The sequence below is a fragment of the Rhinoderma darwinii genome, chromosome 5, assembly GCF_050947455.1.
Source record: "Rhinoderma darwinii isolate aRhiDar2 chromosome 5, aRhiDar2.hap1, whole genome shotgun sequence".
In the NCBI taxonomy this organism is placed as follows: Eukaryota; Metazoa; Chordata; class Amphibia; order Anura; family Rhinodermatidae; genus Rhinoderma; species Rhinoderma darwinii.
Window position 1 is genome coordinate 296,103,721 of NC_134691.1, and position 19,794 is coordinate 296,123,514.

At 40.3% G+C, this 19,794-nt stretch overlaps 1 protein-coding gene across 3 annotated transcripts in view; it reads left to right on the plus strand.

Annotated features, from left to right (window-relative positions):
- The window catches only part of LOC142651986 (ATP-binding cassette sub-family B member 5-like), a 69,134-nt gene that overhangs the window by 29,024 nt on the left and 20,316 nt on the right, over positions 1-19,794 (plus strand). For all 3 annotated transcript variants that reach the window (XM_075827317.1, XM_075827314.1, XM_075827315.1), the window contains exons 7-20: positions 22-193; positions 3,111-3,235; positions 3,315-3,489; positions 3,935-4,048; positions 7,215-7,325; positions 7,447-7,572; positions 7,668-7,871; positions 9,110-9,280; positions 9,402-9,563; positions 11,357-11,509; positions 13,372-13,515; positions 14,753-14,857; positions 16,208-16,285; positions 16,376-16,459. In XM_075827317.1, coding sequence (XP_075683432.1) covers positions 22-193; positions 3,111-3,235; positions 3,315-3,489; positions 3,935-4,048; positions 7,215-7,325; positions 7,447-7,572; positions 7,668-7,871; positions 9,110-9,280; positions 9,402-9,563; positions 11,357-11,509; positions 13,372-13,515; positions 14,753-14,857; positions 16,208-16,285; positions 16,376-16,459 — 1,924 coding nt within the window. The remainder of the gene's footprint in view (positions 1-21; positions 194-3,110; positions 3,236-3,314; positions 3,490-3,934; positions 4,049-7,214; positions 7,326-7,446; positions 7,573-7,667; positions 7,872-9,109; positions 9,281-9,401; positions 9,564-11,356; positions 11,510-13,371; positions 13,516-14,752; positions 14,858-16,207; positions 16,286-16,375; positions 16,460-19,794) is intronic.

Sequence of the window (19,794 nt, forward strand, 5' to 3'; positions counted from 1 at the left end):
TTGCAATAATTGTTTTTGTAGAGATGTCAACAAGATCAATGATGGAATAGGAGATAAAGTCGGCCATCTTGTGCAGAACGTTACAACCTGTGTAGGAGGACTAGTAATTGGACTAATTAAAGGTTGGCAACTAGCCCTGGTTATATTGGCCACGAGTCCCTTAGTAGCAATTTCAACCGCCATTTGTTCCAAGGTAAAGCCTTACATTTTATTTGAGTTAATAACAGTACACTAAAGCAAACATACAGTGCCCACCAAAAGTTCCGGAACACCCTCATAACTTTTGAACAGCTCGAGGTAGAGGGTTGAAATTTGGTGGGATTTAATGGGGTCATAAAATCAACCAGTAAAATCTACACGTTTTTTTCAGCGAAAAAAAAAATCCTATCTCAAAATAGTTTGCAGCATCGTTTTTGTATTGAAAAGAGCTTTCAAATGAGACCCCACTTGACCCCCATGCCATTTAAGATTTTGCTACAATTGCCTACCCCACCACCCCCAAGGAGGTGGGGGTGTTTTTTTTGCCATTAACTGGTAGATTTTATGACCCCATTAAATCCAACCAAATTTCAACCCTCTACCTCGAGCCGTTCAAAAGTTATGAGGGTGTTCCGGAACTTTTGGTGGGCACTGTATAATGATGTGTTAAATATATGAAAGGGGTTTGCACTGGTGTGCATTAAAGGGGTTGTCAAGGCATGAGGCTGTTTTTCAAACTGATGACCTATTCACAGAATAGGTCATCAGTTTACGATCGGTGGGGGTGCAACAACCGGACCCCACATTGATCAGCTGTTCCGGCTGCCTCCAGGCACTGGATGTCCGTAACAGAAGCAGGTGGCTTCGGTCACAGTATAGCGGCCGTGCTGCAGTTCTGCAGCTCTGCTCCTATTCAAGTTAATAGGAGCAGAGTTGCAATACTGCAGCACGGTTGCTATACAGTGTACGGAGCCAACTGCTTCTGAAACCAGTCACTGCATGACATCCTAACCCCTTGTGCAGCTGAAACATCTAATCGGTGTGGGGTCCGGGTGTCGGACTCTTGACAATCATATACTGATCAGTATGAAAAACTGCCCAATGCTCGGATAACCCACAGAGTTGTGGTGACTGATTCCTACTCTGTATGGTCCCCGGTTATAAGTGGTAATAAGTGCATAATCTAGAAAGTTGTGGTCAATGATTCCTACTCTGAATGGTCCCCGGTTATAAGTGGTGTACCACAGGGTTCAGTGCTGGGACGACTATTATCCAACTTATTTATTAATGATATAGAGGATGGGATTAATAGCACTGTTTCTATTTTTGCAGATGACACCAAGCTATGTAGTAATGTTCAGTCTATGGAAGATGTTCGTAAATTGCAAGGGGATTTAAACAAACTGAGTGTTAAGGCGTCCACTTGGCAAATGAAGTTTAATGTAGATAAATGTAAAGTTATGCACCTGGGTACGAACAACCTGCATGCATCATATGTCCTAGGGGGAGCTACACTGGCGGATTCACTTGTTGAGAAGGATCTGGGTGTACTTGTAAATCATAAAGTAAATAACAGCATGCAATGTCAATCAGCAGTTTCAAAGGCCAGCAAGATATTGTCATGTATTAAAAGAGACATGGACTCGCGGGACAAGGATATAATATTACCACTTTACAAAGCATTAGTGAGGCCTCATCTAGAATATGCAGTTCAGTTCTGGGCTCCAGTTCATAGAAAGGATGCCCTGGAGTTGGAAAAAATACAAAAAAGAGCAACGAAGCTAATAAGGGGCATGGAGAATCTAAGTTATGAGGAAAGATTAAAAGAACTAAACCTATTTAGCCTTGAAAAAAGACGACTAAGGGGGGACATGATTAACTTATATAAATATATGAATGGCACATACAAAAAATATGGTGAAATCCTGTTCCATGTAAAATCCCCTCAAAAAACAAGGGGGCACTCCCTCCGTCTGGAGAAAAAAAAGATTCAACCTGCAGAGGCGACAAGCCTTCTTTACTGTGAGAACTGTGAATCTATGGAATAGCCTACCGCAGGAGCTGGTCACAGCAGGGACAGGAGATGGCTTTAAAAAAGGCTTAGATAATTTCCTAGAACAAAAAAATATAAGCTCTTATGTGTAGAAATGTTTCCCTTCCCCTTTCCCATCCCTTGGTTGAACTTGATGGACATGTGTCTTTTTCCAACCGTACGAACTATGTAACTATGTAACTATGTGACTATGTAACCCTTTTAAGGGATCCAATTTATAATATAACCTTTTTTAAATGTTACAATTAAAACAGCAGAATATTTTTGAATCTATCTTTAACTTTTTCATAACAGGCCATTATACTTTTGTTAGACATTAGTAGTCGTGTTTCGGAATCTCAACTAGAGGTCTCACCTATGGATGAAATGCCTAGTGCGATCTCTGGTATTCACAGATAACAATAATAATGGAAAAAATATCCAAAAAACGGCTCTCCAGGCCAATTATTTTAAACGGAAAATCCTCTTATTTATTAAAATGCTAAACAATCAGAATTACCTTACATATAGGATATACATGTGCAACTCATGTAACTCTTAAGGCCTTATTTACACGAGCATGTCCAATATATATATACGCTCCAAATATGTATAGGAAAGTATCTATACCCTTAATTTTGTTATGAAGTTTCCTAAAAAATGGGCTACAAAGTACTACCCTCAGCTTTATAATAGGCAGTAATGGTGTGAAACGACTTCATGGACTGGATTTATGTGCCAAAAATAAATAAACCTTAGACTAGGAATGAGCTATGATGACAGACACATCCCATAGACAAGAGCAGAGCTGTTTTACTGAGGGACTTTTTCTAATCCCAGACACGTTCCGAATACGAAGGCCTATAATATCCTAAAAATGACCTGTCTTGAATTGTACTCTTTGTAATCATTCTTTCCTTTTTCTAGGGGACGCTGTCTGCCACTGTAGAAGCTGTAGTATTGTTATGTAAACTATAAGGAATAGTAAATCAATTCTTATATTTTTCTGCTATTGGTAAATGCTGCCAGTACATTATGTAATAGGGAATATGACTGAGATCATGCTAATCCCAATTAATATTTATCACATTTTTATTAGATGGTGGTATCACTGACTAGTAAGGAGCTGTCAGCTTATGCAAAAGCTGGAGCTGTAGCCGAAGAGGTTCTTTCATCAATACGGACTGTGGTTGCATTTGGAGGACAGAAGAAAGAAATACAAAGGTACAGAAGTCACATATGTGCACATACGTTTCTGATAAAAGTAATGCGTTATTTAAGTAATGTGTTCTTTTTTTTTCAGATACACAAATAATTTGGGAGAGGCCAAAAAAATTGGAATAAAAAAGGCCATTACTTCTCAGTTGGCGGTTGGTTTTATGTACTTTATTATTTATGCCTCTTATGCACTTGGATTTTGGTATGGATCAGTCTTAATATTGGGAGAAAACGGATATACTATCGGAAATGTACTTGTGGTGAGTTTACAAAATGTATTTAAGAAAAAGATTACTATAACAGCAGGACTGTGATATACTGTAATGTACGCCTCTAGGAGACCCATTCCAAAGTCCCAAAATGCTAGCTACAAGAATACTGGCCTACCTTCTTGTGTATTGAAAAAAAAAAAAGAGATTATTGTTTTCAGATTATAAAGGTCATAAGGGGAGATTTATAAAAATGGGTGCAAAGGAAACAAATCAAATTTCACCCTTCATTTTCCAGATTCTCTTTGAAAAATGAAATCCGTAACCTGATTGTTTGCCTTGGGCAACTAGTTCACTTTTCCTTTGCACCAGTCTTCATAAATCTTCCACAGGTGGGTGCCTGGGTCAATAACATAAATTATTAAACATATATATGTCTTAACAGTAATATGTGATTAAATGGTTTCTATTTTTATTTTAATGTCTCTCCCTTCAGGTTTTATTCAGTATTGTCCTTAGCAGTTATTGTGTTGGTCAGGCCGCTTCTCACCTTGAAGCTTTCTCAGTGGCAAGAGGAGCTGCTTATAACATATTCCATACCATTGACCAGGTAAAGCATTGGGGATTCTTTTTGGAAACAAAACGTAAATACTATTCTGATCATCTCATTTTAATTGTAAATGACTACCCTCAATGAGTTTTAGGAAAAAAAGCTTTACATATTGTTAGGGAATTAGGTAGCGGGACAGTCGTCTTCTGGGGTAGACTGTCACTTGGCATCAAACACGCCAGTAAATTTCAGTCCACACAGCAAAGATGTGGTACTACTGGCCTCAGCCAGTTTTATTTACAGGTTGTACATGAATAAAAAAAGAAAACAAATAAAAGAGAACTCTATGCCTGTCCGGCACTAACTATACAGTCAGGTATCCTAACTCACACAGTGCAGGCCTAATGCCTGGCACCATAAACCATGCAGAACATACAACCTGTTATGAATGCAGTCGGTTTTGCTCTCACAGGCTCCTATCCCAAGGCTGAGGGAGAGTGTAACTGAACTGCAGCCTTTTTAAAGGGCTATCACACCTGATCCCTGATTAATAGCTAGACAGCCCAAGACCAGGACTGTGTGTATGGAGTGGGGACCCACCTATCTCTCCCCACTCCAACAACCAGGCCCTTTTCCAGGTTTTAGATGAAACCTATTGCAGCGGGAGAACCACATTCTCTGCTGAATTTAGTCCCTAGTTGTTTTCAGATAGCAGAAGACAGAAATCTTGGGGAAATAAAGACCCCATCCACAACCTCTCCACATGGTCTGTCACAATATTTAATATAAATATCTCTGCTTTAATATTAGTCCAAGCTTTCGAGTCAGAAAAAGATTTTGCAGTCAAAGTTGGCCAGTTTCTACCATCAGTCTTTTAGTAATCTACTCAGTTAGCGAATAAAAATGTATAATACAACTGCAATTCTTAAAGAGTAACTAAAAGTTCAACAAACTTCTGACATGTCATAGTGACATGCCAGAAGTTTTGATTGGTGGGAGTCCGAGCACTGAGACCCACACCAATCGTTAAAACGAGTGTGTGAGCGCTTAACCGCTTTGTTTCTGTTTGGCTTTTTCCGGAAATCAATGTAGTAGAGTAGGGGCTCATTAGAAAGTCTATGAGCCCGTACTCCACTACATCGGCTTTCCGGAAAAAGCCAGATACGAAGCGGCTGAGCACTCACACAAGCACTTTTGCTGCTTCGTTTTAGCGATTGGTGGGGGTCTCAATTGCTCGGACCCCCACCAATCAAAACTTCTGACATGTCACCATGACATGTCAGAAGTTTGTTGAATGTTTAGTTACCCTTTAACATAGCTGACATAGCACAGCACATAACTACTATTGATAATGACCCGACATGTTGGAACATAATGCTTCTATCATAGCACAATATTTTACTCTTGAATCGCCAGTACCCATAAATCCTATTTTACCCTGGGTAGTTGTTAAAAATCTAGAACAATGTTTTTTTTTTCTCAAATGCATAGTAGCCACAAAGGGGTTACTATATACTATTGTATTGTATGTGTACTGAAGCTATGTATAACTGTGTATAAGATAGTCAGGGCCAGCGTAAGGGGGGAATGGGCAATTGCCCAGGGCACCTATCCTCTTGGGGCTCCCTGCCTGCAGCTGTAACGGGGCCCGCGACGCTCAGCCCATAACATTTATGGAGGAGGAGGCCCTGGTGCTAGCGACAGCCACATTCACTTGTATCTGCATCCTCGTAACGTAGACAAACGGAAACCATTTGCAATGGAAACATTACCATTGAAATCAATGAGAATGCAAACGGAAAGCTATGGTTTCCGTTTGGTTTGCGTTCATGTGTTGCCCTGACAGAAAGGTCTGACGGAAGCCATCAACGGAATCCCAACACAGATGAGAACAGGCCCTAATTCAGTATTTGGGGCTCCACTTTTAACTTTGCCCAAGGCAATACTTTGTCTAAAACCGGCCCTGAAGATAGTATGTCGTTTAGAACTTGGTAAAGTGTAACAAATTTGTTCTGAGGGATGAATGTTAAAACTTATCTTTCGTTGGAGAAGCCAAATGACAATTCTAGTTTTATAGATGTCTGCATATAGAGACCAAGGATTGGTCACGCACACACTCTTATCACATTTTCTCACTCATGTTGATATATACAGTATCTCACACAAATGATGCTTTAATGTTTCTTGGTAAACTCATGCCAACACTTAAAGAGGTTTCCCAATTGTGTGCAAACAATATAAATGCTGATGATTTATCATGTAGTGTCTTGTCTATAACTGAAATGCTTCTGTGAGTGTCACGTTGGGTTCGTGGACCCACTGGGCCGTACTGTCTTGGCGGTAAGGCAGCTGGCCAACATGACGCAGGTCAAAGAGTGTAGAGTACCTGTGGCAGCTCGGACAGTAGCAAGGCAGGCTTGGCAGGAACTTGGCAGCAGGTGGACTTCAGGCGTAGAGAATCATGACAGGCGTGGAATACAGCACGGCACTAAATCAGGATACAAGTATAGGATACAGGAACACTGGGAGCAGGAAACACTAGGGGGCCATATGCAAGACAGACTAGGAATACACAACAAAGCTCAGGCATAGAACTAGGGAGCTGGACCCCTCTTATAGTCCAGAGTACTCACGGGTCAAGGTTCATGAACGAGGTCCGGTACGCGCTGCCCCTTTAAGAGCGGGCATGAGCGTGCGCACCCTAAGGGATCCGGCGCTTGCCGACTCGTGGCGGTGGCTGTCAGGGGGAGAACGGAGCTGACAGCCCGCAGCCACGGACATTACAGTGAGGCACTGTTCACATCATGTTTATGTTCAGCATATATGTTTAATGTAGACTCTACTGTACAAACAAGTGTTAAACCTATAGGCATATGGTTGCATCCGTTTGCATATTCTTGTAATATATACGTTAAACGTTAAGATATATTTTTTTCTTCTACCAAAAAGGAGTCAAAAACAAATATTTTGCATAGATCACCTATTGACTATAATGAAAAATAAAAATGTATATGTATGCTACGTTATGGCGGTCAAATGTAGTCACAAGCATACTCTTTTGGACAACGTCTAGCCCATGAAAGTCAATGGATATGCAGAGAAATATGTTGAAATACTTTTTTTATAATTAATTTTATAATTTTTTATAATTACAATTACATTTTATTTTTTATGGTTTACATATTCTGCTAATTTCTAATATATAATCTCTTTGCTACAACCATAGGCATCTACGATTAACAGTTTTTCAATAGAGGGATACAAGCCTGATAACATAAAAGGAAACATTGAATTTAAAAATGTGCATTTCTGTTATCCTTCAAGACCACAGGTTCAGGTAAATCCATGTTATGCTTTTACTATATGTTCTCTTATTACATTTTGTTATGTCTTTGTGTGTTATGTGTGATCTTGTATTTGTGGACATACACAATAGACAGTTTTCTGTTTACCTGAAGGTTTTAAAAGGACTTAATCTAAAAGTTAAACCTGGACAAACTGTGGCACTGGTTGGGCAGAGTGGATGCGGTAAAAGCACAACGGTGCAGCTCCTACAGAGAATGTATGATCCACAAGAAGGAATGGTAAATATATTTCATTTTTCTTCCTATATTGAAACTTTAGAAATTGTATTTTCTTTTTATTTAGGTTTAAATTATGTTCTTGGTCTTTTTTCCAGATAATGGTTGATGGCCATGATATAAGATCACTGAATGTTAGAAACTACAGAGAAATAATGGGTGTGGTCAGCCAAGAGCCCGTCTTGTTTGCAACAACCATTAAGAACAACATAAAATATGGGAGATTAGATGTGACAGATGAAGAAATAGAGACAGCAGCTAAAGAAGCCAATGCCTATGACTTTATTATGGCACTGCCTGATGTAAGTATGAGCAGTTTGTGTGGCACTGCTTAGAGATTTCTGTTACAATGGACCATTTTTAGGTTTTCAGTAACACAAATATATGAGCAGTGTCAAAGGGATCTGAGGACTGAAGAGAGATCTTTTACTCAGGAATATCACAGACTTCTTCTCATGTGTACTGTATCTATTACATTTCAGAAAATCATTTTTTAATTTTCCATTTAAAGAGGATTTCTTTGATATAATTTTACTCTTATACTTAAGATTACAGCAACCTAAATATTATGCACATTGCAATGCTATTGGGCCTGACTTTATAAAATAACAAGAACTAGGATCGGAAACGAGTGCTGTTGGTAGAAAAAGAAGTGCTACATGAAATTGTAGAAATAATACTGTGTCAAGAACATAATCAAAGAGATTGTCTGATTTAGAGAACCAAATTCTAAGTTTATAAAAGGGGTTCCGCTGTTTGGGACCTCCATTAATTAGTAGCAGCAGAGATCGACTAGTGACAGTGTCACTGTCTCTGGAGGTCCCAATATTTCCGTGCATTACAGGGACATCCTTTCATTGGCACCATGTAATGCTTCATTCCCCCTGTAGTAGCGCTGCAGAGGAATTGAACACTTGCTCCTGTTTCCCCCCACAAATTATAGCTGATTGCAGGATCCCAACGTTTCCTAACTTAAAGAGATTGTAAAAAGCAAACAAGACCATTAAAGTGTACCTACAATTATAACTTAAGTGCTTGCGGACCGCCCAATGTCGGGCCAGTCGGCATATAACTCTGAAAATACATTTCTAAAGGTCTGCAGCTGCACAGAAATCGACAGCTGGATTCCTCTCTGCCTTCCTAATCGCTATTAATAAGCACCGTGCATACAGTTCAGTTATTGCTTCCAGTCCCAGCAATCACGTGATCGCCGGATGCCGGGTAGCTGTAGGAGCTGCAGACCCAGGTCAGCTATGCAGTGTATCTCAAGAGGCTATATTTCCCCTGTAACTGAGGCTAATATGTCAGCCCCAGTTACAGGTCTTGCGGCTGGGGAAAATGTGGTACACGGGAACGCTGTTCTGTCAATCCAGCAGTCGGACTCCAACCGATCTAACAGTTATCACCTATCCAGTGGACCGGAATACCCCTTTAAGGATATTACAATATGTAAGCTCCTGGTAAGTCCAATTTAAAATACTTCACTAAAATGCTAAGCAGATTATCTTATATTTTCAATGATTTTCTTTTGCCTCTTTAGAAATTTGAAACTCTTGTTGGGGAAAGAGGAGCTCAGTTGAGTGGAGGCCAGAAGCAAAGAATAGCAATAGCCAGGGCTTTGGTACGAAATCCTAAAATACTTCTTCTGGATGAGGCCACCTCTGCTCTGGACACTGGCAGTGAATCTATTGTACAAGCTGCTCTAGATAAGGTAAATCAATTCATGTGAAGAAAATATCCGAATGTCACGGGATCCTCTGAAAATTCTTGTACATTTACTACAGCAGTTCAATGTTTATTATCTGATAAGAATATTAAAACCTTTTTTTCAGGCGATTGAAGGACGCACTACAATTGTTATTGCTCACCGTCTAAGCACTGTGTGGACCGCAGATTTGATTGTTGTGGTGGAGAATGGAACTGTGGCCGAGCAAGGAACACATTCTGAATTAATGGAGAAAAGGGGGATGTATTATTCACTTGCGACAGCACAGGTATGTTTACTATATTACTATAAAAATATCAATGCATACAGTTGTCTATGTAGAATAATTTTTTACTCATAATCTAATCTTACTAAATACTGCAGTGTTGGTAAATCTGACACATTGTTGTGGCCTCATAGGCAGCCCTTGATTCCTTTAAAAGGCCACTTATAACTTTTGCCCAGGACCGAGTCAAAGGGTAGACACAAACCTATATATGAGCCCTCAAATACAGATAGCAGAAGGTATACATGTACCAAATATATGTGACTAAATGTGTCGTAATTGTACATATCATCAGTATGCCAGTGTGGTCAGAATGATGCATCTCCCCAATATTAAGTCTATATAACTACAAAAAAAAAGATAAGAGTAAATACTGCCATTAATGAAACAAAAAGACTGTATTAATATCAGATACAAATAAGTGAGACAATGGATAAGACGACATCACCTGAATGAAACATATGGAATGTAATCGAGCCTGTTACTAAGAGTAAAGTGCCTAATGCAGATACCATGCAGGGAGAAGAAATGTAATCCTATGTAAAAAGACAGACACAGATATATGCAATTTTCCTTGCTGTAATAAGCAAATATAAATGATAAGAGAACAGCATCCAGCGTCTGGTGGAGTAGTGTTGTGTAGGGCTAATACCACAGTTCAGATACATTCCAACAAAAAATGAACATACAATATTAAGGTTCCTTGATAAATACCCATGCTAGTTTCAAACAGGGATGGACGCCAACACCACACAGCTATGTATGTATTTTTTTAAACAGCTGTGGTTGTGGCCGTAATTTTCTCTTTATATTTTATTTTGCTTAACATAGGTTTGGACTGCACAGAAGAATAAAACAACTTTCCAAATCAGATCTTCTGAGATTTGTTTTTGGGAAGATACATTTGGCAAGAACACAGACCACAGGCATATAAAAATTCCAATACATTAATACATAAGCGCCCACACAACACTATTTGTGTACATAGTTACATAGTTGACAAGGTGAAAAAAGACACAGGTCCATCAAGTCCAACCTACAATCCTACCGTGTTAATCCAGAGGAAGGCATAAACCCCCATGAGGTTGAAGCCCATTGCCTCATTCGGAAAAAAACTTCTCCTTGACTCCAAATATGGAAATCAGAAGAAATCCTTGGATCCACTTCTTATCTCCAGAGTCTAGTACTCATAACCATTAATATTATATTTTTTCAGGAAAGGCATCAAGGCCCTTCTTAAACTTCAACCACCACAACATCCTGTGGCAGAGAGTTCCATAATCTCACCGCTCTCACAGTAAAGAATCCTCATGGGAAATATGTCCTAGTGCCCCATAACAGAGCAATAAACAGAAGAGTTATTTTGTGGGTAGGGCGCTTCGCATACAGGAGCACATATGCTTGAGCACTTTTCTGAGGAAGGCAGCTGTGCAATATGAATTCGCCTTCTCCTGGGGGTGTGCTTCTATTGAATGGGTGTGCATGCTTCTTTCTAATCTATAAGCCATACAATTAATATCTTTCTTTGCATTGCATTCCCATTTGAAACCACATAGAAGCCTAAAGACCCTTCTACACAAGCCACTGATAGGGCGAATGAGCGTTCTTACGAACGCTTGTTCACAATCATTGTCCTGTGTAAACGGGACCCGAACGCAGATATGAACAGAGCCTAAGTTTGACTAGAAATATATGGAATTGCTTTAGCTTTGCCAGTTTATTACGGGTCAATCATGTTGTAGAAATAACCTTGCAACAAAATACTATCGCCCCCTGCAACTTGTTTTTTCTTTCAGACTATACAAGTAGCAGAAAATACAGAAGAAAATGAGCAAACAACGCTGGAGAAACCACCCCTAGTGCAGAGATTATATTCTAACATGTCTAATGGAAATGTTTCCGTATCAGACAAAGGAGAACAAGAAGACAAAGAGGAGGAGACGGAAGAGGTAAAGACATAAGATAGGTTGTAGTTAAGGAATATACTGGTAATGAAGTATACCACACGCACAGGGCCGCCATCATGGCAGTACAGATGGTACTCTCGTCAGGGGTCCGGGCTAAACAGGGGCCCGCCCAGGACGCTACTGTCATGGCTCTTCCAGGAGTGGAATCCCCCCGTTGCCAATACTCTTGCTGGGAATTCCGCTCCTAGAGAGAGCTCCTGTCTAGGATCGGAATTGCCCCCTCCCTTATAGTGTCCCACAGCCCCCCTTCCTGGTAGTGCCACACAGTTCCCCTCCAAGTAGGTAGCGCCTTTGGGGCTCTCTCTAGGACTGGAATCCCCTGCCAGAACATTGCCAACGCTCTGGCAGGGGATTCCGCTCCTGGAGAAGCCCCAAGGATGTGGACTACCACGGAGGGGGGCTGTGTGGCACTACTAGGGAGGGGGCATTTTGGCACTACCTGGGAGAGGGGCGGTGTGGCACTACCTGGGAGGGGGGCTTTGTGGTACTACCTGGGAGGGCTGTGTGGAAGTACCTACGAGGGGGGCTTTGTGGCAGTACCTACGAGGGGGGATGTGAGGCACTACCTATGATGGGGTCGGTGTGTCCACTACCTACGAAGGGGGTTGTGTGGCACAATCTACAGGGGGCACTGTGGCACTATATTTATGGGGGTACAAACTGGGGTCCTAACTTCTATATGGGGGCATAAACAGGGCCTAACTTCTATATGGAGGCACAAAGTGATGTTTTCTTCCATTTTACTGCCGCCGTGAGTTCCTCCGCAAAAGGGGCCTACTAAGTCTGTATCGCCCAAGCGCCCACATAGACCTGGAGCCGGCCCTGGAGAAGGTGATGTTGTTCTTTATGATTAAAGCAAATCTGTCACCAGATTTATTCTGCCATATCTGAGGGCAGCATAAAGTATTGACAGACATCCTGATTTCAGGGGTCTGTCATTTGTCAATATGGTGTATTTTTCGTAAAATTACTATTTAGCTTAGCGCAGTGTACTCCCCCTGACAGTGATTGACAGCTTTCTCTCTATTACTGTGCATAGGGAAGATATCTGTCAATCAGCGGCGGTGGGTGCGATTATCCCACATCTATTGAATATGGAGGACTCCAGAATTAGCATGTGTACATCATTGAGAGAACTCCTGGCTCATCTTCACCTGATAAACTGTGATTTTATGATAGTTACGCCATAATGACTAGTGACACATCACTGAAATCAGGGTTTCTGCCACTAATTTATGCTGCCTTCAGATAGAGCAGCATAAACCTGGTGACAGATTCCATTTAAATTAGGTTTAATAGAGATAGAACTATAAAAATAAACCTAATTGTATTTATGTAAATATGGTGCTGTTCCCACACCGCCAGAACCCGTACTTAATACGGCGGTGACTGGCTGCCACAATCACGTCATTGTGTAAGCAAGGTAAACAGAGAGGACTGGGCACAGGCGGGTCCTGGCGGTGCGGGAATGGCATAGAGTTACTAAGGTAAGTACATTTAAGTATTTGATCTATTTTCAACCTAAATCTCTATGAAACTAATTTTGGTATCTCAGAAAACCCCTTTGACAACCTACATTTGTTGCTGCTTACTATGCTTCCCGCTTACCATTCTGCTCACTTCCCTCCCTCTAAAAGTTCAAATGATAAACCCCCAGGGACCCTGGCCAATCTCACTGTATGGGGCCCCGAAATTTGTGATGGCGGCCCTGCATACACTTATACCATAGCTCTGAGATAATAATGGTGCAGCTCTTGTATGAACGGTAAATGCATTAAAGGCAATTGTTTGGCGAACGTTAGCTATTAGCATGAACACTAATTGTTTTTTCTTCTTCTCCCCAGAAACAACTTCCAAACATTTCATTTTTCCGCATATTAAGTCTTAATAAATCAGAGTGGCCGTATATTATGTTTGGAACTATTGCTGCAATTATCAATGGAGGGGTTCACCCAGCTTTCAGTATACTATTTGCTAAAATTATAGCTGTAAGTATTTTATAGGCATGAGTGACAACTTTGTTAAAGAGGCTCTGTCACCAGATTTTGCAACCCCTATCTGCTATTGCAGCAGATCGGCGCTGCAATGTAGATTACAGTAACGTTTTTATTTTTAAAAAACGAGCATTTTTGGCCAAGTTATGACCATTTTCGTATTTATGCAAATGAGGCTTGCAAAAGTACAACTGGGCGTGTTGAAAAGTAAAAGTACAACTGGGCGTGTTGAAAAGTAAAAGTACAACTGGGCGTGTATTATGTGCGTACATCGGGGCGTGTTTACTACTTTTACTAGCTGGGCGTTGTGTATAGAAGTATGATCCGCTTCTCTTCACAACGCCCAGCTTCTGGCAGTGCAGACACAGCCGTGTTCTCCAGAGATCACGCTGTGTCGTCACTCACAGGTCCTGCATCAGACGAGCGAGGACACATCGGCACCAGAGGCTACAGATGATTCTGCAGCAGCATCGGCGTTTGCAGGTAAGTCGATGTAGCTACTTACCTGCAAACGCTGATGCTGCTGCAGAATCAACTGTAGCCTCTGGTGCCGACACGATGCAGGAACTGTGAGTGACGTCAGAGATCTGCACTGCCAGAAGCTGGGCGTTCTGAAGAGAAGTGGATGATACTTCTCATCAGAACGCCCAGCTAGTAAAAGTAGTAAACACGCCCCGATGTACGCACACAATACACGCCCAGTTGTACTTTTACTTTTCAACACGCCCAGTTGTACTTTTGCAAGCCTCATTTGCATAAATACGAAAATGGTCATAACTTGGCCAAAAATGCTCGTTTTTTAAAAATAAAAACGTTACTGTAATCTACATTGCAGCGCCTATCTGCTGCAATAGCAGATAGGGGTTGCAAAATCTGGTGACAGAGCCTCTTTAAGTTCAGTCAAGAATGTAAGACTACACATGTCGCATTTTTGGCGTAGTTCTATGAATCACGACAAAAACCACAATATTTCCACAATGTATGAGTACAGTCATGCTATATTTCTGAATTCTTATTTCTAAACATTTAGAAATCCTATTGATTAGTAAAAACCATTTAATGTATGTTATTTATAACTTAATTGTACAGCTAAACTATAGAAGCAGGATATAAAAACATGAACAAAAACTGCAGAATTAGTAGATTTGTCAGTTATAACTATAGTTTCTGAAACTTCTTTGAATTTATTATGACCATTTATCATTTTAATAGAACTTTTTACTTTCCATAGATTTTTGGGACTAATGATCCAGAGACGATACAACGTGAAATAAATATTTACTCCATTATAGTTACTATTATTGGTGTCGTTTCCTTCTTCACATATTTTACACAGGTTAGTTAACTTTTATTTTTTATGTATGTATTATATGCACATTTGAATCTTTTCACCTATGCACAGGGCTGTATTACAGATAGCTTGCTTTTGGCATAACTATACCTGTATTTGCCTTCTATTTTATAATGAGGCCCACAGAGGTACCATCGAAAATTGTGGCATGTTCCAGTGCATGCCTTATTATGCAGGTATTTTGCTTAGAAGTGTTGCTTCAGGGGTGAAAATAATTATGTACTGAGGGACCATATGGGGGTCTGTCAAAACCGTAGGGATTCAGTGTGCCACAATAAAGAATCGATGCCCACAGCAATGGCATGTGCATGGACCCTTAATGTTTTGAGTAATCTAAGAAAATAAGCAACTATTTTAGAATGTATTTATTTATCTAAGTGATGTCCTTTTTATGCACATTTTTGTATCCATGAACTTTATTTTCACAAACTTAACAGGGTTGTTTCTATAACCTCCTGTGATCAGCTGCTATTGGGGGAAGCCACGTCTGGCTATGCATTTCTGCAATGCTCGACCATGTAGTGATTGTCCGACCATGTAATGCATTGATGGTCCACAGTCCGCCAGAGAGGGAGCCGCTCTTACAGAACAGATCTCCATTCTGACGCATTGTGGGTGGTGCCCAGCAGGGAACTCCCCTCTCTGACATCCTAATAGGGCATATGAACATAGGTTGCCTTTATGAAACAACCCTTTTAACTTTATTTGAACTATTACAGAACCTGAGACTTTACAGAGACTTCTGCATTGTAAAGCCTGGTGAAAGGGGCATGGGTCATATAAATTATTAGTCACTGAACTTTTTTCAAATATTGCTTGGCGGTCACATTATATTTACCAATTATCTCTACTTGAATGCAATTGTCTAGTGACTATCATATTAAATTTAGAATTCAGTCAACTGACAATTTTGTGTTGGCTGGTGTTGTCACCACTTCAGTCATGTAGCTGGTGCAATCATTCTTATAGGACTCACGTGTCTTCAGCTGGCATGCATCAACATAAATTTGAAGTTGTCATGTACCCCGGGCTTAAAGTGTAACTAAAGTTTTAAAAAACTTTTGACATGTCATAGTGACGTCAGAAGTTTTGATTGGTGGTGGTCCGAGCACTGAGACCCCACTGATCGCTAAAACTAAGTGGCAGAAGTGCTCAGATGAGCCTCAATGCTTAGACACCCACCGATCAAAACATCTGACATGCCATGGTGACATGTCAAACACTTTCTAAAAGTTTAGTGACACTATATTTGTATAGTTACCAATTGAAGGCTTTTATGCGTGTATTTCCATTATATGGTAGTGATAACCGATCATGCACTGTTCTTTTTGTTAGGGCTTTATGTTTGGAAGATCAGGGGAGGTCCTCACTATGCGGCTCAGACAAATGGCATTTAAATCTATGCTGCGCCAGGTTAGTTTGGGAACGAATAATACCTAATGTTGGGAGCCTCATGTTTATCTGTGGTTATTATCTATATTTTTGTCTTTTATGTCTCTAAAGGAAATGTCATGGTTTGATGACAAGAAAAACAGCACTGGAGCTTTGACAACCAAACTTGCCACAGATTCTTCTCAGATACAGACTGTAAGTACAAGTTACCATTTAATAAATATGATATCTTTATTATAAATGATTGACTTTTCCATAAAGCTTTAAAAAATACCTATTACATTTTGGAATTAGCATGAAAGAAAACCACAACCCAATAATCATATTCAGATAAGACTGCAAGTGTTAAGGCCCTCTTACACAGGCTAATGATCTGGCAACCAAGCGTTCATATGAAAGCTCGTTCCCGATCATTCCCGTTCAACCGATCAAACGCTCGTTCATAGGCTGATCTGCTCTTTTTTGCAACATTAAAAATCATTATTGTTGGTAGCAAATCTAGGGATATGTGCTTCCGACATGATGAAAATGTATAGGGACGAATGATCAGAGTAACAATCATTGTTCCCAAACAAGCACCGATCAACGAGCTGTCTTGTTGTTCGGCGCACATTTACACAGCCAACTTCAGGCCGTGTAATAGGACACTTACGTCCACAAAACCTATAGGGGTTGTTCCTACTCTTTGTCATATTATGTTCGACCATTATTTGGATGAATATGAGGATCCTCCTGCTAGGAACACCCCAGATCAACTTACTGCAGGAAAAGTATATGTGACACTTCCAGAGTGTTTTTTTGTACATGGAAGGCCTTTATCACCTGTTAAGATCAACTGCATGGTAAACATAGTATATATAGCGAATAGCACATACATATTATTTATTCATTGTATAGGAATGGTGTAGTGACGACAATTTCCTAACAGTAAATTTCTTTCAGAGTCAATACAATTCAGCAAATGCTTTTTTATTAAATACTTTGGATAGTGGCAGTGACTGACTGGGGTGCGTAGGTCCCACCAGTGGAATTGATTCTGGGAACCCATCTTACATCAACATAGATTTATTAGGCTAGGTTCATATATGCATCGCAGATCTGGTCAAAAAGGTGGAAAAAATTTTGCAAAAGCGCCTCGTTTTTTTAATGCCACCATTTGGGTGGTACATATCATTGATTGATTCATTCCTATTAAAAACTTTGAGGAAGAGGAATGGGAAAAAAAATAGTATATCCGCTATTGTGTACCATATGGTATAAGTAAAGTGATTTTATTCTGCAGGCCATTAAAAGAACTAAACCTATTTAGCCTTGAAAAGAGACGACTAAGCGGGAACATGATTAACTTATATAAATATATGAATGGCACATACAAAATATATGGTGAAATCCTCTTCCATGTAAAACCCCCTCAAAAACAAGGGGCACACCCTCCATCTGGAGAAAAAAAGGTTCAATCTGCAGAGGCGACAAACCTTCTTAACTGTGAATCTATGGAATAGCCTACCGCAGGAGCTGGGCACAGTAGCTACAGTAGTTGGCTTTAAAAAATTACTTAGATAATTTCCTAGAACAAAAAAATATTAGCTCCTATGTGTAGAAATTTTCCCCTCCCCTTTTCCCATTCCTTGTTTGAACTTGATGGACATGTGTCTTTTTTCAACCGTACTAACTATGTAACTATGTAACTATGTTTGTGGTGATACCAAATATGTCTAGTTTATTTAATATTTAACTACTTTTGCACTTAGTGGTGTAACTAGAGTCTTATGGGCCCCAGGGCAAATTTTGTACCTAGGTCCACCCCTGACACTCCTTCCCTTCTCCACCACTTGTTGCTCAGATGCACACCCATTCATAGTCTTAAAGATAAGATAGCTATAAGAAAATATTCAAAATTATAATATACCTCTAAATTATAGTGATAAAGTTACCAGATAACAGTTATAGAGAACAGTTATCTCCATACTGTTACTAAACAAAACCAAGTATACCAAGGCCAATAATACCACTATACAAGAGACAGATAATACCGCCACACAATGACCACATATTAACACAACATGGTGATTAACTAATATCACCATACTGTCACAAAATAATACCGACACATCAAGACCATTTTATACTACCGAATAGTGACTGAATAATACCACCAGACTTTTACAGAATAATACCACCACATCATGGCCACATATTACCATTACATAACTGAATAATACTACCAACTGTTACTAAATAATAACTTTACACTATAACCACATATCACCACGACATAGTGACTGACTAATACCACCATACTGTTACAGAATAAAACCTCAACACTATTAAAACATATAACCAACACAAAGTGACTGACTCACTAACACCTGTGTCACGATCTAGGGGTGGACCCACTAGGCTGCTACGCCGTAGCGGAGTGGCAGCTGGCTAAATAACAGTCTATAAAGTCTATGCAAAGTCCTTAGCACAAGAGTACCTGTAAGAGTCCAGACAGAAGCAGAGGCTTTGGCATGGATGGAACTTAATGTGGCAGATGATGCCAGACGTGGCGGATGATACCAGACGTGGTATATGACAGCAGGCATGGCAGATGACAGCAGAACTGGCAGGTGACACCAGGCGTGGCAGATGACATAACACGACTCCAACACTAGATAAGGCACTGGAATAAACACAGCAAAAGTGGCAGGATACAGGAAAGAGCATATGGGAACACTGGAAACAGGATACAACTAAAGGACCATTTGCTAAGACTAAAGGGTATGTTCACACGGCTTATTTTCAGCCATTTTTCAGGCTGTAAACACCCGAAAAAGGGCTGAAAAGACGGAAACTGGACACCTCCAAACATCTGCCCATTGAAAAACTGTGTTTCGTTCTAGCAGGACATTTTTTTACGCAGCCAATTGAAAAACTGGCGCATAAAAAAACGCCCCATAAAAAGTGCGTCACTCCTTGAGCCATTTTTTGAGCCATTTTTCATTGTGTCAATAGAAAAACAGCTCCAAAAATGTTTGATGCTTAAAAAATGGCTGAAATGCAGAGGATGTTTTCCCTTGAAAACAGCTCCGTATTTTACAGCCTTTTTTCCGTTTTGCCCTTTTTATAGTCCATGGTGAGCTGCGGATAATGGGATAATTAAATGCATGTACTGGCCCTTTAAGGCTGGGGATAAGCACGCGCACTTCCTAAAGGAAATAAGAGTGGTGCAGCTGCGTGTACTGGCACCTCCTGGGAGGGAAATTCCCTCAATAAAAGAGAGGTCTATGGTCGCGGCCGCCGGGAGGTAAGGAGAGGAGACGGTCCGCGACTGCGGCCATTACAACCACCATACTGTTGCTGAATAATACCTTCACACCATGACCACATATTAACCACCACATTGAGAATGAATAATACTACCATACTTTAACTGAATAATACTGCCACACCATGACCACATATTACCACTACAAAGTGATTGAATAATACCACCATTCTGTTACTAAATAATACCTCCACACCCTGACTACATTTTACCCACAACA